This window comes from Marmota flaviventris, chromosome 1 (genome assembly GCF_047511675.1).
Source record: "Marmota flaviventris isolate mMarFla1 chromosome 1, mMarFla1.hap1, whole genome shotgun sequence".
NCBI lineage: Eukaryota > Metazoa > Chordata > Mammalia > Rodentia > Sciuridae > Marmota > Marmota flaviventris.
In genome coordinates, this window is record NC_092498.1 from 57,699,783 (window position 1) to 57,722,218 (window position 22,436).

The following is a 22,436-nucleotide window of genomic DNA, read 5'->3' on the forward strand; positions in this document are numbered from 1 at the left end:
GGGAGCCTCTTTGCCTCAGATCTCCCAAGTTGATTATAGGTGTGCACCACTGTACCTGGCAAGAAAGTGTGGTCTTTAGGTGAGAGTAGGAATGGCATCATCAGGGGAGTGGTAAAGGATTGATTAAAGATGGCGAGATACAGAAGGAGCTGATCAGTGTACTGGCAAGCATTTTGAAGTATAGCAGTGTGGTGGTTAGATAGTAGAGGGAATGCAGATGAAAGATGCAGGGAAACATTAGGTGAATAAACATTTTTTAAAAAATTAAGTGGTCTAAAAGTATAAATGAAGATGGTGGATGGTTAAATTAATGGTTAATTGCAAGATGGTAAGACCGCTGCTTTGGAAGAACCAAGGAGTCGTGGTGAAGAGAGTCCTTTAAAATTGTGGGGGTAGGGTGTGGTGTATGGTTTTAAAATGTGACTTATAAAAGCAGACTGGACCTCTATATCAATTCTTGGGCCAGAATAAATTCTAGAATTTATGCAGAATGTTATCATAAAATAGGACATTAAAAATTTTTGATGTGGAGAAGGTCTTCCAAGTTTAATAGGAGACTAGAACTTATAAAGAAAAGGATTTGTTGACTTAATTGCAGAAAAATAGAGTATAGGGTTCCAGATATTACCCTGGGAGTAATTAATAAAATTGAAAAATAACTAATTGGAGGAAAATATTTGTAGTATGTATAAGAGGGTGTGCTAAATATAGCCATAGGAATGGGTGACTCAGGTGATACGGAGGTTCAGAAGACCATAGATTGAGGATGCCAAGGTTCGTCAGTGCAATATGGATATGAGTCTCCCAGGATTTTGGTGGATATTGTGTGGAATTGAAGTCAGTAAAATGAAAATCTTTCTTATTTTATTTTTAGTTGTAAATGGACAACTTTATTTTATTTATTTTTATGCGGTGCTGAGGATTGAACCCAGTGCCTCACATGTGTTAGGCAAGTGCTGGACCACTGAGCTACAAAATCCTACACCCTGAAATTCTTAATGAATGTGGGGAATAACATACTAAGGGAGAGTATAGATAGTTAGATGGAATACATATGTTTCACGGGATATGATATTGATACAGTATTTGTCGACGTTCCTGAGTCTTCCAGTTCTTTTGGAACTCTGAACAAATCTGACTCTTTGGCAGAAATAATGTTGGAATCATTTTCATGTATTATTAGAATTCTCTTTGGTTCCCAAAGTGACTAGCCATAAAATGGTTTATAGCTTGAACTTTTCTTCTTAATGTTTACAAGATGAGCATAAATGTCAATAGAGCTGTGTAATTTAATCTTGGGCTTTTTAATCTTAAGTGCACTGATTTTATATAAATATACTGAAATATGAACTGTTTATCCTTTTGGAATAAAAAATAGTCACAATGAAGATGGATTTAAGTGTAATCTTATTTTCAAAGTAGCTAGTTGATAAAGTAAGAATAATTGTCTAGAGCTACAGATTAAATTTAAATTTCCACATACAGTAACACTGTAAGTGATTAAAAAAAGGTTTATGTTGAGGTTGATTATAAGGGGGCGGGGAATTTAAACTAGGGAAAGCTATGTAAAATTGGGCAGACCTTGTATACTTTATTGACTCATTCAGTAAATAGTGAGGGCAATAGGCACTGCGGAATAATAGGCAAGGAGGGCTTACCACATGCCAAGCACAATACTTATTGAACTTTTCATAGATTCTTTCAATAAATCCTCACAGCAGCCTTTCAAGTAGGAATTATCCCCATTTTACAGAGGAGGAGAGAAAGGCTTTTGGAGTTTATGTAATCTCCCCAAGGTCATGTTTTTAAAAATCATGGAAAAGCCTGTTCCTAAATCCAATGCAGAGCTGGAGCGCTTAAACAGTCTGTTCTTTTTAGTATGGGGCAGAAGGACAGTGCCAGAGAAGGGGTCTTTACTGAATGTTCACCATGGTATCATGTGTACAGCTCTGTAATCCACCTTAGCATGTTCAAGGTAAGTTTTGTTCTCATCCCGGTAGTTACCAGCTCTGTAATGCCCACTGGATGAAAATAAGCTTAAACAATTGGAAAAACCTCATTATAAATAACATCGAGAGGATATTCCTCCACAAGTCCATTGCATTTTATGCATGTTATTCCTTTTTCCTTTAAATTTTCTCATTCCACTTTGATTTCATTTTTTAAAGATCATAATTAGTTTATCTCTAAAAATTAAAAAAGGAAAAATAATTGAGTTCTACTTTGAAATTCTGAGACTGTTTCTTAGTATTTCAGTGGCACTGTTTTATTTTTAGTATGTGAAGTCTTTATTATGAAAACATAATTTTTAAAATGCAGTTAGAAATTCTTTTTAGGAATAGGAAAACAGACTTGCACAAAAAATAATAAGATCGTGTTAATTTTATTCACTTAAAATTATGAGCACTAGATCAGTCGTTGGTATTTTAAAGAAAGCGTTTTTTTTTTTTCTCTTTATTCTCCCTCTTTATTTTCACTCTTCCCTTTTAATCTGTTATCTCCTTTCCAAATCAGTATGAGCAATTATCTTTTAATTAAATTGAACTGGTGCTTACTTTTCTGTTATAGGTGGCATTGCCAGTCCTTTCCTAAAAGGACAAGAATGTTATCTCTGCTCGGTAACTGGGTGTTGCTGTTCACTTGTACTGTACTGTGAAGGAGGAGGGGAAAATTAAGGTGTAAAATAACAAGTCTTTTTCTAAAGGAGCTGGGGACTAGATATTAGATATAGCTTTAATGAAAACCAAGAAATTTTAACAAAGGTTGAGCATTTTTAATTGTTAAATTGGAATTCTGTTTTAATATTTCATTCTTAAGTGACAAAAATGATTCACTGAGCCATATTTTTTAGGGCTAGTGAAATAGAAGCAGCCAAGGGTTGCATATTTGTTCACTATAGTCAGAAACATTATTATCCATGCTTCTCAAATTAATCCAGTATGTTAAATTCTGATGTTAGCATTTTTTGTTTTTATTATAATTTGCTAAATTTAAAATCATCTTTTAGAACCATGTAAGTTCTACCTTAAAAAAGAAAACACCCCTCTGCTTAAAAGAAATGGTACTTCCTGCTTTCATAAACAGTCATGTGCATAGTTTAGCAAGGCCTGATGCCTCTGGAGCTTTTTCCCTTTATAGCACCATTGAATCCCAGTCCTAACAGAAGTACTGTGAATCTTGTGGCCTCATTCGGAACAAAAGGGATTAGAGAAGAAAAATCTCTTGATATAAAGCTTGGAAGCAAGGGCAGGCAATCTTGGTTGTGAATATTTTCTGATTTTTCCAGAAATCAAGCAGAAGATTGAGCTGCTGATGTCAGTTAACTCTGAGAAGTCGTCCTCTTCAGAAAGGTACAGCTACATCTCTTGCATGAACAATTAATGGTGTAGCCTTACTAAGAAACAAACAGGACATTTTTTTTTTCTTGTCAAGTTTGCTACATAACGTATTGTACTGCATGCTGGTATTGTGCTGTATTGAAGATGTGTATTTGGGGAAGCGGTTCTGCTTTTGCGAAGGTTAATTGATTTTTTTTTTTTTTTTTAAATAGTGAAGCCTAATCAGCTGCAGCATGCACACCATAACACGGCGGACTGCTGGTTCATGTGTGACAGCTGTGAAGGCTTTACAAAATAATCTAACAAACAAAAATCTTGCTTTCTTTAAGGAAATACTACTGTTGGATTTTCTTCCTGTATTTTGAGGTTGTTGCTGTACAGAATTACCAAGGTTATTTGTAAGAGATCTAGGTTAAAAATACTTGATTTTTGGTTGTAACAAATATTTTCTTATGTGGAAAGGGAGTGCCATTTGTAAATAGCTTAGGAATTGCAAACCCACAGATTAGTCACATTCTGTAAGAGAGATATGATGCTTCTTCAAGTCTGTGCTAGGAAATGGAACAGTCACTGCATGCAGTAATGGTTCATGCCTGCAGGTAAGGACAAAATGACTCAGAAGTATTTTTAAAGCAATTATTTTACCTGTCAATCATATGATTATACCTGTAAGGAGATATTTCATTAAAATAACTATTTTGCCTTATAAACAGAGTTAAGATATTTTTATCTAAACTCAGAAATGAGTCTGCAGTTCCCTATTTTGATATGTAAATACTGTGTTTGCTTCTATTTACCAAAATCATGTATAGTACATAATGTTTTAATGTGAGGTTTTTGGTCATACCAGAGATGCTTATCTTTTTCTTGGTTATCCAGCAGTTTATACTTAATGTTGATGTTTTGTATTTAAGGTGTATTGATATATCTCTTCTATGGTAATTTTTCACGGTTATCTTTTTTTGTTCATAGATTTAAAATTAAAGAAAATGTTATGGAGAAATAATTTGGTGATTAGAGAATGATGCAGGAAAACCCCTGGGAAAAAATAGGAGTTGAAGGACCTACCACAGCAAAATGTATTTAATTAAAGTATACTAGTCTATGAAGGAGATGATTTGATGGCAAAGTGATCATGTTATAGAGATTTATTAGCATCATTAGATGTTACTGCTTTCTATGGAGACTGAAAATAGAAAAGTTTAGTTACTTAATTATTTTTTTGTGGTTTCTAACTTCTGATTTGTGGACGACCATCTGATTTTAAGTATTCTGTTTGCTGAGATGAAAAACAGTTTTCAGCCTTGTGAATATTCTGCCATTAAAATGGTGGTGGTGAGAGGGGAGAAAGTGGAGTTGAGTAGTGAACTGTCCAGGTGGCAGCCGTGGAGTTAGAGTTTGATGCTAGGAAGAATGTACTTAATGAGATGGCAGCAATGATCATGTTAGCCTTCTGTAGTATCACACGTTCTCTTTTGGTAAATTGAGGGGGGAATAGAATGGATGAGTATTACTGAGACATGAACTAGGAATGGGTAAAGTTAAAAGATAAAATATTCTAATATATTTTGGTGATTTTATTTACTAGCTTAGGCTCTTGTGGTTACTTGAAGGAAAGCCAGGACACATTTGGTCCTGACTTTAAAGTTTAGAAATCAGCCACTGTGCCGATAACTTTATAAGCAGTTCTGGTGGAGCTTACTTTATTGTTTTATTATTTATTATTTTGGAGGTTCTTAAAGGTATTTTAGGTGTTTGTGACATGCTGATAAATGTAGCTTATGGATCAGTCTAACATTTGTAAGCACAGGAGTTGTTATTAATATAAGTATATTAAAAACAGAAAATATCTTTTATTCCTCCATTTTGTTAAAGTCATACTATAATGATTAGTTAGATCACTTGGCTTTTTTGAAAGAACTTGAAAAATAAGAATCTGAAGTTTCTTTAGAAAACTTATGTCATAACACTATGTCCTGCTTGGTATTGTCATACCTCACAGTATCATAAGCATTTACTCACACTCTTCAATTCTTAGCTCACTAGTTAGTGAGCTAAGTGATCATGTTATAGAGATTTATTAGTCTTTGCACTGACTCTTAAAGTTTTCTATTCTTACTTTCTTATTATTACTTAGTTATTTATTATGATACTAGGGATTGAATTCAGGGAGCACTTTACTACTGATGTATGCCTCAACCTTTTTTATTTTTAAAAAATTTTTAAAGAAATTAACCTTTATTTTTTGTTCCTTTGTTTTTCTTTTCTTTTCTTTTCTTTTAATGTGTTGAGGATCGAACCCAGGGCCTCAACTGTCTTAGGGCAAGTGCTCTACCACTGAGCCACAACCCCAGCCTGTGTTTTTAATTTTTGAGGCAGGGTCTCCTTAAGTTGCCCAGGTTGTCTTTGAGCTTGCAATCCTCCTGCCTCAGCCTCCTGAGTTGCTGAGATTACAAGTGTGTGTTGTCATGCCTGGCTGACTGTTTTTAAAACTTAAAATTAGTAGTTTCAGGCATGGTAACCTCTGCATCTTAAAGGTGTTTAGGATTTTCAGTGTTTCTGTGTATCTATTGGAGAAAAGGGTAAAGAAACCTGGCTTTTTTTTTTTTTTAAAGGAGAGGAGAAGCTCCTTGGCTATGTGAAACCAAAAGTCATCATTCAGCACAGCTGATTTTGTTTTTGCAATGCAGAATGATCTTTTGATATTTCAGGGAACCAAGCAGAGAAACAACACTTCTAAATACAAAATGTAATATGTATGGAAGCTGCGATGTGATGGTTTTACTAATGTTTTTAACCTAAGAGGAAATTGCTAGTCTTGTGAGAAGTGTATTAGTTGAATTACTTTTGTTTAAGCAATTTTGTAAAATGAGAAAAGCAAAATAAAAACTAAACCTAATTTATTTTTGTAGACTCTGAGACCTCCTTCATTGAAAAATAAAAATATGATTTCAAGTGAAATTATTATGGAATTTTGGAGTTTGTTTTGGGGGCTAAGTTAGAAAATAATGTTATCCTGGAAAATCTCAATACCACCTTGAAATTTGTTTTTTGCTTTAATAAAACTGGAAGTCCATGGAGCATTATTTTGTAGGGGACGAATTAAGTACTTCTGTTTAGAATGGTCGACTCATAGGCCAAAATTAATGGGCTTACAAAAAGTCACAGTTTAGTTTTTGATTTTATATTTTGAAAATGGAAAAATTTTAACTTATTCATTTTTCAGATTAAGAGCAGAAGCTAGGAACATTTGTACCTGCCTATAATCCCAGCAACTCAGGAGATTGAGATAGGGGATCACAAGTTCAAGCCCAGACTGAGCAACTTATTGAGGTCCTGTCTTAAAATAAAAGGGTTGATAGTGTAGATCAGTGGTAAAGTACACTTTGGTTCAATCCTCAGTAACTCCTGTCTCCTACCCCCACCCCAAGATTAGAGAACTTCACTGAATTAATAATAAATAATAATAATAAAACTAAATACCTGATGATGAATAAAAAACAAAACATACATTATAAGCCAGTTATGAGGAAGCCATATCTGCTGCAAGAGAGTACCTTCAGGAGATTTTAGGAGTAAATCATACAGTTTCTCCCCCCCCCCAAAATGGTATCAAACCCAGGGCATTGCCCATGCCAGGCAAGCACTTTGTTAATGAGCTACACCCCAAGTGCTCAAGTATTTCTTTTATTCTTAAAATTGAGTGCCAGTTGAATGAATGAATGCATTTTAAACATTGTAAAGATGGTGATGGGCAGTTTTTCCCCCTTGTGTACTTCCATTGATCATAATAAATTGAATATTTGATGAAAAAAGTTGCCAAGTTTTGTTACTTATTTTTGTCCTTCCCTAGCTGCAGACTCCTGGGGCTTATGAGATCAAGCAGATGGGAAAGAGGAGGAATAGTAATAGCCATAATAGGTGGGAAAAAGGTAGTGATCTCTTACTAAACTGTCCAGATTCCATCTCCAAGTTCTTTACAGGAAGAGGGAAGAAGGGAGGAGAATGAGCAAGAGTTGAACCTGTGTGTGGTGTGTAGAAGGAATTTCTATTCTAACAGATCATCCCAGAAGATCCTGATGATGCTGTACTAACATTTTTGTTAAACTATATTGCTACTTTTCCAGTGAACTCTTGTTAACAAGAGTATACAATTCTTAATAAGGAATAGTTGAACCCAGAATGTTCAGTTATCATTCCCAGTCCATTTAGGTAGACCCAAGCAGAGCTGAGGAGTTTGTGAGCAGAGGGTTTCTTACACTTAACCTTGTGTCCATCTGCTTATTGTTAAAATGTAAACTGATATTGTAACCAGTAAAGCGCACAATTGGCTAACATTTGATAAGTAAGTAACAAGGCCCAGTAGGTTTGCATTTTCTTAGGAAACAGACATTAACAGGATCATTTCTTTGTGTGGTTGTTGTGGGGATGATGTTCAATATATTTAAATATAAAGGGTGGGCCTTTATGTTAGAACAGATAAGAAATACTCTATTTCATTACTGTCCCATATAGCTGGCAAATACTGAGTTCACAAATTGCTAGCTGCCTTGTTCAGGAGAGGAGAAACAGGGAGAGGGAGAAAGGGTCATAATATTACACTGTGGCCTATATTTTACCACTGCTGAATAAACAGGATTGGTGAGAAGTAATAAAGATTTTATATTTTTCCTTGCACAATATAAGGGCATTTCAGATACATACCCTGTGAAATTTTCATGTGTATACTTTAATTCCCTTTCTTGTTTGGAGTTTCTTATGTGAAGAGACAAAGGACATATGATAGTGATGCACAGATGCAGAAGGCAAACAGAGAAACCCTGGAGAAAAGTAGGAAAGTAGCAGGGAGAGAATTAAAAAAAAAAAAAAAAAGGAAGGGACCAAGTTAAAGAAAGAAGGATGTTCTATTAAAAAAAAAAGGGTCCATTACTTCATTTGCTCTTATGTTAAGTGTGTTTTTCTCCATGTCTGTGTGGCAAGTACTTAGTGGCAGGAAAGCCTAAGATTTTATTTTCTGTTCAGATTCTCCCCCTCTTCCCAACCCAAAGACCAGGCCAAACATTTATTAATAACGATTGTTCAAATTTTGAATCCACACTTTGCCATTGCTCCCTTTCTGTCTGTACTTGTAGCACAGATTTTTTTCCCCCTAAATGGTAGAATGAGATGGTACAGTGGATGATTGTGTTGTTCTTTCTCCACTCAATTCTTATGCTTATTTTACTTTTATTCTATTAATTGGTGAGGTGGGGGTGGGGGACTGGGGATTGAACTAGAGGGCACCCAACCACTGAGCCACATTCTCAGCATTTTTTTGGGGGGTGGTGATGTTAGGGATTGAACCCAGAGCCTTGTGCATGCAAGGCATGCACTATACCAACTGAGCCATCCCCAGCCCTTTTTTGTATTTTATTTAGAGGCAGGGTCTCACTGAGTTGCTTGTTTAGGACCTTGCTGTTGCTGAGGCTGGCTTTGGACTTGTGATTCTCCTGTCGCAGCCTCCCGAGCTGCTGGGATTACGGGTGTGCACCACTGTGTTCGGCTTTTATTTAATTTTTTATTAGTATTTTATTGAAGACATATGGGAAAACACATGTATCATAAAATCATTTTGAAATTCAGCTTAAATTTTTTTTTAAGTTTATGCTTTTTGTGTGGTTACCTAAAAAGTCTTTGCCACACATAGTCAGTAAGATTTCTTGCTATATTTATTTGTAGGCTCTTGATATTTAATCTTGTGATTCTTTTTTTTTTAACCTCCTCCTCCCTCTTTTTTCTTCCTAGTCCTGAGGATAAAACCAAGGCCCTTGCAGATGCTAGGCAGGCACCTACCACTGAGCTATATCCCCAGACCTTTTTATTCCGAGACAGGGTCTTGCTAAATTGCTCAGGCTGACCTTGGATTTTTGATAATTCTGTTTCAGCCTCCCAAGTAGCTAGAATTACAGGCATTCATCATAACTGGCAGTTTCTGTTTTTGACCAGTTTTGTAAATAGAAACCCTCTGTATGTGCTTTTGGTCTGTCTTCTTCCACTGTTATCTATGTGAGAGATATCCATGTTACGTGTAGTTACAGTTGATCCAGTTTCATTGCTTTACAGTGTTCATTGTATGAGGATACTTCAGTTTTTTCATTTTACTATTTATGGGTGTTGGGGATATTCGCAGTTTATGGCTATTAGTAATAGTGCTGTTATGCGCATCTGTATGTATGTGTTTTGGTAAATGAACCTGGATGTGCATTTCTCTTGAGTGTATTCCTAGGAGTGTAGTTGGTGAATTTTACTGGATATCACTGGTTTTTCAAAGTGAATGTGCCAGTATTCCCAGCAGTTGTGCCCTAGGGTCTTGCCAACTTGGTGTTGTATATTTTTCCTCCTTTCTTTTCCTTCTTTCTCCTTGTAGCATTCTGGTTTGTGTGCCAGCGTCACTCAGAGTTTGGGCCATTTTGAGGAGAAGAAACAGATAGAGGAATGTTTCTGGGCACTGACTTACACAAAGATCAGCATTAGAAATTTAACCAGAAAAGGTCTGTAGGTGTATTTTCTGAGTACTGGTTTCCTATGGGCTGATTGTAATCTCAGGTCCTAGAGGTTATATATGTTAACATTAGTTTTCAGATTTGGTTTGGTTTTATTAGCAAAACCTTTCTTCAGTTAACTCCCTCTCCCCCAAGTGCTGGGGAATCAAACTCAGGGCTTTGTGCATGCAGGGTAAGTGCTGTACCACCGAACTATATCCCAGCCCTCAGTTAAACCTTATTAGAAAGTTACCTTAAAACATGTAAGAAAAATCCCAGTTTAGAAACTGGGATTGAGGCTCAGAGAATCTGAGCATCAGTTATTGGTGTTTTACTGTTCCATCCTTGGAGCCCCCTCTTTTGAGCTCCAAGCTTGATAACCCAAACCCTGAGGTAGTGGGTAGGCCATCTTAGGTTGATTAATTTCAGGTTTAAAAAAACCAATAGCACGATTGTGTGAGCTGCCTTTCTGTTGATCATTATTTGATTTAGAGGTAGTACTTTTTAAATTATTCTCTTTGATATCAATTTAAATTTTGATTCTGTCTGATTTCTAGTGCTCATCCAGAGCATTGTTTATAATACAGCTAAAGCAAACTTTTTAGAACATAGATTTAAGTTGGTCATTCTGTTTTTATTTTTTAAATACTTTAAAAATATCTTTGTTTTATTTATCCATTTTTATGTGGTGCTGAGGATCGAACCCAGCGCCTCACACGTGCTTGTGCAAGGTGAGTGCTTCACCACTGAGCCCCAGCCTCAGTCCTGTTTTTATTTATTTTTAAAAATTTTAAGAAAGTTTTATTGTTTTATTTTTGATTTTAGGGATTGAACTCAGGGATGCTTTACCACTGAGCTATATCCCTGGCCCTTTTTTATGTTTTATTTTGAGGCCATGATGACATCAGCTTCCCAGGGCTGGACTTGACCTTGTGATCCACTTCTCTCAGCCTTGTAAGTAGCTAGGATTACAAGTGTGTGCCTCCATGCCTGGCTCGCTCTGCTTTTAAAAGCATTTACCTGTGGTTCTTTGGATAAAGGTAAAACTCTGTCTGGACCAGTGAGCACCTATGCCCCCAAGGTCCTGGTCTTCCCAGTTCAGTCTCATAGTTCTATTATTTAAAAAAAATTTTTTTTTAGACATTGATGGACCTTTATTTTGTTCATTTATTTCTATGTGGTGCTGAGAATCGAACCCAGTGCCTCATACATTCCAGGCAAGTGCTCTACCACTGAGCCACAACCCCAGCTCCAGATTATGTTTCTATATTCTCCATCTCAAGGAAGCCCTGCCTAGGTCAGATTACACCTATTATAAGCTCTTCCAGGACTATGTTTCTCTCCTTGGTAGCATTTGTCACAGCTGTTATTGTCATTTGCAGTTAACATGTTACAGATTTTGCGGGAAGACTTTTGGTATGGATTGTTGTGTATTTCTATGGTACTGGCATAGATCATTAAATTATTAAATTAATTGACGTTAACTATTTTCAAGTGTCAGGGTTACAAATGTTAAGTTTTTCAATCACCATGAAAATGTAGTTTAACACGTTACCTTTTTTGCATTTTTTTTTCATGTAAGATGGAAATTAAATCTGACCACTTTATATATTTGCCAAAATGGCAACATTAAGCCATATTCATCTGTTCCCTAATGTCAGCATTTTGTGTATCACTTTGTTGGTTTTTGTCACATTTGCACTCCACACTGTACCGATATGTACTTGATATCATGCCCTTTTGCTTACATTTAATTGTGGTAAAATACCCCCAAATTTTAATGTTTTAAAAACCTAATCTTTGAAAAGGAATCTTTGTATTCTACTAGAAATGGAGAAACAGTATCATTACCTTGAAAAAATAGTGATTATCATATCTTGTCTATATCCTGTTGTCTAATAAAGACTTCATGCTTCAGCCACATGTTCTTCTTTTCACAGGGGAAATTAAATTGTCAAGTATTGGGAGTAAATACATGTTAGCATGAAAGTGAGACTTGCTTTTTGCTAGACTCAAAAGAACCTCGGACTAAAGAAGTAGCCTCTTCCATATGTGATTCAGTATGATTCAATACCAAGTTCCAGATACCACTTCATATCATTTTGTGTACCAATACTTGCACCTCCTCTTTACTTTGTAATGGTCTTGCCTTCAAGATTATGATTATGATGAATTTATCATAATTATGATAAATTTATCATGGACTGTTGTGAACAAATGTGAGTGGCTGAATCGTTTATGTACTAGGGCTAGAAAAAAATCAAGACTGATTTTAGTAGATTATATTTGTTATTAATTTATCCATCATTTATCAGCAACTGCTCTAGACTATACTCAGTGGTTTTGAGATCTAGATTAGGGCCACAAAGGCAGCACAGAAATGTAGGATTCATACAGACTGTTGGTGTACAGAATTTGTACAGAACATGTGTTGTTGAGTGACTTGCCCCTTAATGGCTTGGTTCATTTCTTTGGCATGTAGTTCTGAACACTGTGTCATGGATGGTGCCACAGTGGGTACATTGCGCATAACCATAATTGCATTTCTGGGAAACTTTAAAAGATCAGAGGTGTGGCAAAAGGGTCACAAACACAGCTGCCTACCAAGGCCATAGCAAATGAGTGATTCCTGATCTGCTCTGGCTGATTACTGCTGTGTGGAAATACAGGCCAAGGTTTCTCAGCTCTTCTGCTTTTTTTTTTTTTAAAGAAGTTGCAAGTTTAGATTTTCATGTCAAATCTATTTGGTGGTGCAATCTCAAAAATAGAGTATCTAATACTAAGATTCAGCTCACAGTAAATGTTTTTTCTTCTGTGCTATAGCACATTGGTTCACAATATGTGATTCACAGACTTATTGTGAGGGATTTTCAAATCTTAAGCATTATCTATAGATTGAAGGCATACAAGTGAAACTTCACACTGAGGGGCAGGTCTCTACAACTCTGCAACTTTTCAGATGTGCCAAACACTCATGATCACTGATCCAAGAACATACTAAGATACCACAGTTTAATAAGATATTAGCTGTTTGGAAGAGAAGGGGCTACCTATAGATACAGATTTCTCAAATTGAGTATCATTCTTTTGTTTGCAAATATTCAGTACCCACCATGGAGAAACTTATACTTTTAGAAATAATTTAGAAATTACAGAGGTAGAATAGTGTTCTTTTTGTAGAGCTGCCACCTCATCCTTTTCTCATTTCTCCTTCATTTTCTGTCCCCCACTCCCGAAAAAACATGGCGGCTAGTTGAAAGACTACCCACAATGCAACAGAAACGGGGGTCAGAGAAAATGGAAGTCAGGGTAAAAGGTTATGTTAGAGAATAGTAAGATGCACACTCAGATATGTGGTATTTGCCTAGTCAGCTACTAAAAGTGACTAACAAGTTTAACTTTGTTTACTGATAGCCAAGTGAAGGAAAAAAAGTAGCACTGCCTTTAAGGAAAAAAAAAAAAAAAAAAAAAGAAGAAATTATTTCTCCCAAAAGAAGAACCAAACCTTTTCATCTAACTATATTTTGTTAATGTAACCATTTTCATATATTTTGAAAGAAATGCTATTTATTTTAGAAATTTCAGTTAAAAAGGTTATATAAAGCACATGCTTTTATCATTAAAGGGCAGTTACCATAATTCATTATTTTGTTTTTAGTTCAGTTTTTTTGTTTTAGTCTAAGTAGATCTGTAAAAGCAGATGTACTATAATAGTGAAACTATCACCAACATTGAAGTCCAGATCATAATGACCAGTGGTTTGGGAATTGGCTTTCTTGTACATTTCTACAGTATTCTTATGTTTTAAAGTAATCTTACCCCTAACCCCTGGCCCACCCAGTTTTTGTTCTGGGTATTGAGCCAAGATTTTTCTACCAGTGAGGTACATTCCTAGCCCTTTTAAAAATTTTTGTTTTGAGACAAGTTCTTGCTATGTTGCTGAGGCTGGATTTGAACTTGGGATCTTTCTACCTCAGCCTCCTCAGTCACTGGTATTACAGACTTGTGCCATTGTGCCCAGCAGTAGCATATTTTTATAGTTTAATTTAAATAGGCTGCATAGGATTGAGTTCATGATATGGATTAATGTACTATCATAATTTTATTTATTGATTCTTAATCTTAGAATCACTTGCAAGGCTGGGGTTGTAGCTCAGCAGTAGAGTGCTCGCCTAGCATGTGTGAGGCGCTGGATTCCATCCTCAGCACCACATTAAAATAAAGGTATTGTGTCCAACTGCAACCAAAAAAAAAAAAAAAAAGAATCACTTGCAAAGCTAATGTATAAGGCTCTTGATAATAGGCCGTGTTGAATTGTCCTTCAGAAAGGTACATACACTTTTACATTTTCCCTGGCAGTGCACAAAAGAGCCTTTATAACTTTTTTTTAAAATATTTTTTTAGTTGTAGGTGGACACAAGGTCTTTATTTATTTTTTTTATTTGATTATTTTTATGTGGTGCTGGGGATTGAACCCAGGGTCTTATGCATTCAAGGCAAGCGCTCTACCACTGAGCTACAACTCCAGCCCCAGAACCTTTATAACTTAATACCCTCATTTGAGAATCCTGAAACAGTCTCTTTTTGAGTGTCTTATAGGTGGCATTGAATAACATGCTAACCTGTGTTGACATAACAGTCTCTCTACCCTATAGCTCTTTCCTCTAATAAAGCCAAGTGATAGTGTGGTTTGTTCTATATTTCTTTTGTGTGCATAAGTAAAGTCAAGTCAGTACAGTCAGGTTTAACAAGATGAAAGACTGCATAGATTCTTAAATTTGGTCAAGCATTTATGAAAGGTGTATTTCATGTGCCATTTGTTAGACGCTAACTGTTAAGTGACAATTCAGTCAATGAGAAACTAATTTAGGTATTCTGTTTATGCTAATGAATGTTAATTTTATAAGGGATTTTAAGAAATTTGATTCAGGCTTCTCGTTTCAGACAGATGACAAAACATTTAACACAGATGGTTAACTCTCTTTGTTTTTTTGCTGTTCTAAAAAATATAATGCATGGATTATTAGCCCCTCTAACTTTCTATGTTAAACCAGGGCCTTGTGATTGTTCAGTAAATATTCAGTAAAGTTATTTTTATTACAAAATTCAGTAACTTATATAGTTACAACCTGACCATTTTTCTTGCTGGAATTTGAATATTTTTATTTGGGGAAGGGTTGCTCTATATATTCTGATGATGGTTGGAATCTAAGTCCAGATTCCTCAGATTAACATTCTAGGCTGACGAACCAGCTTGTGAAAAGTCAGGGTGAAGTGAAGCATGGTAGGACCATCTTGAAACTCAAATAATTTAATTTCATAAGACTGGGATGGAGATGGAGGGAAGAATGAAAATATGGAGGAGGGATGTTGTGTTCAGGTGGCCAAAATGGTCTTTGGAATTTAATGCTGAAGTGCACCAAGAAACATTGAAAGGTTTTAGCAAGGGAGATATTTGATGGTATTAAAAATAATGCACACACCTTTGTTTGCACAAAGTAAAGGTCTTAAGAAAGTCTAAAGAAATATATTTTCTAGAATGGAATGTTGTAAGATAAGATAGCTTGTAGACTTAATAGCAAGAAGTTATTCATCTGCTCTGAAAATGGGTAGAAAAACTATGATAGTGTTTGGCATTTGAGTTATAGAGAATAGATGGATTTCTTGATACTGGGAGTATTAAACATAGAAATGGACTACCCAACAGAGGCTTTGAAATTTATTCAAGGCTCACCATTGAGCTAACCATTCTCATTGTTTGCCAGTGCACTCTGTTAATCTTTATTTTTTATTTAGAAAATTATATTGTTTTCTTTATTGGTTTGTCTTTCTTAAGCCTCATCCTACTCCATTTTCTCATTCATTTGCCCAGCTATCCTGACAGTATAATACTGTCTGGGTAAAATGGTTTATTTCCTTTATTGTAACATTAATGATTTAAAGGAAATTGCATTCACTCATTTGTTTTTTGATAGTTACCATGAGTTGATTTCAGAAGATACTACTTTTATCTTCTTTTAAGAAGAAAAATATTGGTTATTTACCATCTTACCACTTATTGAATTTCAAGCCTTCTTTAAGTTCTACTATCATAAAACAGGATATTAAGGCAAAAGCGTTGAATTAATTTCTTTCTTTGGGTCTTGAACTTGGTAGGGGGTTGAAGTGAGACTGTGGCAGGAGGGTCACATTAATAGCGTTTTTTTGTTTGTTTGTTTTAAAATGGACACAATACCTTTATTTTATTTATTTTTTAAATTTGTGGTGCTGGGGATCAAACTCAGTGCCTTACACATGCCAGGCAAGTGCTGAATCACTGAGCCACAACCCCAGCACCTTAATAATGTTTTGATTCTTCATATCAGATATTTATGGTAGGTTTGTTTGTAGAAAAGTTATATTATTAATGCAGATCAACCATTTCCCAGAAATTTTGTCAAAATTTTCTTGTTTTTTATGGGCTGGGATTGGGCTCAGTGGCAGAGTGCTTGCCTAGCATGTGTGAAACACTGGGTTCGATTCTCAGCACTGCGTATCAATAAATAAAATAAAGGTCCACTGACAACTAAAAAAAATTTTATGGTTCTGCTAATGTTTTAAAAGTACATCCATTGAAAATCTGAACAGAACTATACAATTTCTTAGGCAGGGAGAGCAGCATTTAAATATAAATTTGACTCTCTTTAGTAATGTAAAATCTCCATTGTTTTAGTAGCAGCCTTTCAGATGATGAGTACAGCCTCCTCAAAGGCCAAGAATTAACTTCTTCATTTAATAGCTGTTTAATACATTTTATTAGGCACAATTAACTCGTGTTATATTTTGTTCAGTTAATAGTTAAAGCTTTGACCAATGAAATAAAAAGACAACAAAATGTCCACTCTTTCGGGGTATAATATGAATCACTTTGGTGATTCTTGTAGCAGCTTAGGCGTTATTGGTACTTTAATAATCAGTGATATACTTCAAGAAGGGCCATTATCATCTGCTCATTTCTCTCTTCCTTCTCTTACTTTTATTGAGCAGTAAACCTTTTCCTAGCATTCTATTAGTCCTCCTAGCAGAATTGTCATCTCTGTTTTACAGGTGAAGAAAAATTGAGGCCTGGAGGTGACTGGTTCCCCAGTCATAGAGCTGACCAGTTTTAAAAGTCTTAGCTTTTACAATGCAAAACTTATTAGCATTTTATCTATCGTGAAAAGTCTTAATGACAGGAGAAAAGACTTTAGAGATATTAAATAAAGATTGAGTATCTCTTATCCAAAATACTTGGAACCCAGAGTGTTTTGATTTTTCTGAATATTTGCTATATAAAAAGATATCTTGGGGATGGGACCCAATTCTAAACATGGAATCCATTTGTTTCTTATACATATCACTTGAAAGTAATTTTAGTATTTTAAATAATTTTGTGCATGAAATACAATTTCATGGTATGGAATTTTCCATGGAGGCCTTAATGTCAGCACTTAAAATGTTTTGGATTTTGGAATACTTCAGATTTTGGGTGTTTAGATTAGTAGTGATGCTCAGCTTGTGTAGAAAGAGTTTGTTAACATGCAGCCTTGTGCAGTATTCTTAAAACATGGAGGTGTGATTTTCATACTGGTTCATTTCAATACCAGGGCTCTCTGGTTTTCATTACAAAATATTGAATTTGAATGCCCTTAAGAGGCATAGATCTATTCCAGGAGAACCAGGACCTAGGATTTACTGTTTCATCTTACTTCTATTTTTATTTATTTTTTTCACATTTTTAATTTATGCATTATAGTTATGCATAATGGTGGGATTTGTCATTATAAATTGTACATGCACATAATACCTACTTGATTTTTGAAGCATTTGAGCTATGACTCTTAAACATAGGGAAAAGCTTCCTCTATCTAGAAATGTCAGTCATTAGTAAATGTCACTTATGTGGATTCCTTTATTCTTGTCAGTTCTGGGCAAATGAAAAATTAATGCCAATACCTGGCAACACTAGTGTAATGGGTAAAACATATGTATGTTGATTGTCTTTAGTACTCAACATACCCATCACTGAAATATATACATATTTGTGCTTTAATATAAAAAGCTTCTTTTTAATTTTTATTTTTAAATTTTTGGTACTGGAGATTGACCCCAGGGGGTGCTTTACCATTTAGCCATATCCCCAGTTCTTTTAAAATTTTTTTATTTTAGACAAGGTCTCACAAAGTTGCAGAGGGTCTCATTAAGTTGCTGAGATTGGTCTTGAACTTGTGATCTTCCTGTATTCAGCCTCCCAAATGCTAGGATTATAGGTGTGTGCCCCCATGCCTATCTTGTAATATAAAAGGTTTCTGTCTTTGATTAGTGAAGAAATTTGGAGAGATGAAGAACTAAAAGCAATGTTCTCGGTTTCTTTTGGGGGTTCTCCATTATCCAAATCCCATCTATTCATTCTTCCTGAGTGTTTCTGTCTGAGGTCCTTTGCTCTTGTCTGCATTCCCTCTGAAGAGCTCATTTGTTTCCATGGTGTTGAACACCATCTGCATGATGGTGAGTCCCCACGTTTAAATCTATAGCTCTGCATTCTGAGTTACACATGTATATACCTTACTACCTAAATGTCTGTTGACATCTCAGTTTTAAATGGCTTTAAACCAAATGCATTATCTTGCTTAATCCTTCCAAACCATATGACAGATAGGTTTTATATGGCCAGTGTTTGCTTCATTCACTTTTCTCTCTTATAAAATGTGGTTGCAGGGAAAGGGAGAGGAAGTAATCCTTTTAGTTTATAGCTGCCTTTATGATCTGTGGGGTCAGTGACAAAAATTACCCTGTGTATAACTTGCTTCTCTGGGTTTAAATGAATATCATAAATAACTTTGGAAAAAAGTAAAAGGCAGAAGGAAGCTTCCTAGGGTCTGTGCAAGAAGGAAGGAAGTTCTCTGAACCTGCTCGGCAATAGTTAGGATTTTTGCTGATGTGTATGTGTAACCTTTATGCTTTTCTTTACAGCAACTGCTGGAACCATTATCATTTCTGCTAGGCTGCCATTAGTATTACTCCTAAACACTTTCCCTCTCCTTCCCCTCTTCCTTTTCTCTACTGATCTCCCTTTGATTTTCATTAGATCCCCATCCCCACACTCCTTTTTTCCTGTTTCTTAAGAGGCTTCCACACTATGAGAGAGAACACACTACCCTTGACCTTCTGCATTTGGCATATTTTGCTTAAAATAATGGTCTCAAGGTCCATCCATTTTCCTGCAAATAACATAACTTCATTCTTCTTCTTCTTAATGATTGAATAAAATTCCACTGTGTATATGTAACGTATTTTCTTCATATATTCATCCACTGATGGACACTTAGGCTGATTGTGTAGTTTAATTATTGTGAATTGTGCTAATATAAACATAGCTATGTATGTGTCAGTATTGAATGATGACTTAGGAGTGGTATAAATGGGTCATATGGTGATTCCATGCCTATTCTTTTGAGGTATCTTCATACTGATTTCCATAGTGACTGACAGCCCCACAAACACTGTAAAAGTGTTCCTTTTTCTTCACACCCTCTCTAACATTTTTTATTGTTTATATTCTTGGTGACTGCCACTGTTAACTGGAGTAAGATGAGTTCTCCATGTAGTTTTGATCTGCATTTCTCTAACTGTTAGAGATGTTGAACATTTCTTAATATATTTGTTAACCATCTGTATTTCCTCTTTTGAGAACTGTCTGTTTAGTTCATTTGCCCATTTATTAACTGGGTTATTTCTTCTGGTAGTGTTTTTTGAGTTCTTTATATATTCTCAATACTAATCCTCTGTCAGAAGAGTAGCTAGCAAAGATTTTCTCCCATTCTGCAGGTCCTCTTCACATTCTTGTTTTTTTTTTTTGCTGTGCAGAAGCTTTTTAATTTGATGCCATCCCATCTATTAATTCTTGGTATTATTTCCTGAGCTTTAGGGGACCTACTGAGAAAGCTTCTGCATGTGCCTGTGTTTTAGGCAGCTTTTCTGCCACTGTGACTAAAAGACCCAACCAGAACAATTTTAGAGGAGGAACAGTTTATTTGGGGGCTCGTGGTTGCAGCGGTTTCAGTTCAGAGACAGCGGGCTCCATTCCTCGGGGCTCAAGGAAGGACATCATGCATGGTCTTGCCACCTTCTGCGTGTGTCAGAAGGAAGCAGCTCACATCATGATAGGAAAGCAGAAAGACAGATAGACAGACTCCACTCATCAGATTCAAACTATATACCCCATAGCCATGCCCCCAATGCCCCAACTCCTTCAGCTACATCCCACCTGTCTTCAGTTACCAATTCAATCCTATCAGGTGATTAATTCACTGATTGGACTAAGGCTCTAATAACCCAGTCATTTCTTCTCTGAACCTTCTTGCATTGTCTCACATGTGAGCTTTTTGGGAATACCTCAGATCTAAACCAAAACAGCCTATATGATAAGTGTCAATACCAGCTTTACTGTAAGACACAAGAAGGATCGTTTACGTCAAACAGACATGAAAGTACACTTTTCACAAATATGCTATACTTTCTTTATACTTTATAAGAAAAGCCTTCTGACAAATTGATTGGACTCGGGCCATCTGCTGCTGTTGTCACTTCAGCCCCTCTGGATTCTTTCTGGTAGCTCTGTTTGTAGAAGAACCCACTTATGTCCAGTTGCCCAGGATCTCTGAGCCTTGAAGGCATACCCTGTAGTTCCTTCCTGCCAGGGTTTTAGTTTCAGTTTAGGTTACCTGTTTGATGAGTGGTGTTTCCCTTCCATGATGCTGATACCAGCAGCCAGAATACCAGGTAGAGCTCTCTAAATTGAACTGATGAAATTTACTTTATATCAGTTCTCACTTTTAAGTCATCTTCTGAATTGCAGATGTTTATTAATATGCTATAATTTAGAGATAATATAATCGTTATAACTGAATTAAAAAAATAGTTGTAAATAGACACAGTACCTTTATTTTATTTATTGATTTTTTTTTAAAATTTGGTGCTAAGAATCGAACCCAGTGTCTCACACATGCTAAGCAAGTGTTCTACCACTGAGCACCAGCCCCAGCCCTATAATTGAATTTTTAAAGTTCTTTTTACCTTTCATGAAATTCAGAGTTTATTAAAAATTTCAACTTTGTTCACAGCCCCAAATTTTCAATTCATTCTTTTAAGCTTTTAATTAAAATCCTAAAGTTATTTGCCCAGCACATCCTCTGATTCATAAACTGAACACAAATGTTTGTTTGAATAAAGATTGCCATCTCTGATCTGGTCTCATGCTCCTCAACTGTGAAATGTCCTTATCAAGACTTAGAAACTTAAGAATAGCAGGTAAAGATACTCATGCTCTTTGAACATTTGGGCATACCTTCTTCCAGAACAAATAAAATGTATATTTAAAATGCTACTTTCACTCCAAGCTTTAGACTTTCATAGTTTTCCATTTTCACATTCCACTAAACCCTATAGTCAAGTCAGGGGTCACTCCTTAGGATTGGAGATCTGGCTGGCTTCCAGATGCACTGATGAGTCCTGTTAAGTTGACTGGTGTAGACTACCCTTGGCCCTGCCTTGAGTGTATGTGAGATTAAAAATAGATGATTTGTTTAGTTGAAACTTAAGTCCTAGATTATTTTATTTCTTGTTTCAGATTGGACCTTGTGTGTGCACGCGCCAGTGAGGAGGTCTTTGTGTGTATGGTAGACCTAATGATTGCTTTGCTTTACTTATTATGGGGTTTGTCTGTCCCCATCAGTCAGTTTCTACCCTCTTTCTCACAAGTATCAGGTAATTGAGAGCTATAATTTGGAAGGATTATTTAAGATCTTATTCATTTTAGATGAAGTAGCAGAACTAGAAATGTTGCCTGCTGTCAGCCATGTGATAATGACACGAGATGTAAATGATGAAGGGAGATATTTAATTTTTTTTTATTTTAAAAATGTACATACTTTTGGGCTGAGGTTGTGGCTTAGTGACAGAGTGCTCACCTAGCATGTGTGAGGCACTGAGTTTGATCCTCAACACCATATTAAAAAATAAATAATGTAAGGGTATTGTGTTCATCTACAACTAAAAACAAAAAATATACATAATTTGGGTTGGTCCTTGGGCTTAGATTAAGATTATCGGACCATGACAGTGGACCCAATGACCTTTTCTTGGAGGGAAGATTTTCTTCTGATTTTTTCCCCATTGTGTATAATCAGCTGCCTCAAAAGGGTGATAGAAGGAATGATTGACAATAATGCAAATACTTGAGAATATGGTCATTTTCCTTGGTGAAGAGGAGAAAAGTAGAGAGCTAGAAAGGTAATGAAAGGTCAGGTCTGACTTAATTTTCCTGTATAGATAATTTCCTGTAAAGGAAGGGATGATCTTGTGATGATAAATTTATAGAATGTTAGAACTGAAAGAATCATGATATACTGGAAAGAGTATATGGGCTTTGGCCCATCAAACAGAAATTAAATCCTGGCAAGCTACATAACCTCTTCAAGTCTTAGTTTTCTTTAAAATAAAGATGGTGTTACCAATCTCATACAGAGATAATGCATATAAAGTGGATGCTGAAGAGAGA

At 35.7% G+C, this 22,436-nt stretch overlaps 1 protein-coding gene across 7 annotated transcripts in view; it reads left to right on the top strand.

Moving 5' to 3' along the window:
• Positions 1 to 22,436, top strand: part of Srpk2 (SRSF protein kinase 2) — a 228,290-nt gene that overhangs the window by 90,894 nt on the left and 114,960 nt on the right. For 4 of the 7 annotated variants that reach the window (XM_027926454.3, XM_027926459.3, XM_027926460.3 and 1 more), the window contains one exon: positions 3,287 to 3,350. The exons of the other annotated variants lie outside the window; for them this stretch is intronic. In XM_027926454.3, coding sequence (XP_027782255.2) covers positions 3,287 to 3,350 — 64 coding nt within the window. The remainder of the gene's footprint in view (positions 1 to 3,286; positions 3,351 to 22,436) is intronic. 7 annotated transcript variants of the gene reach the window in all.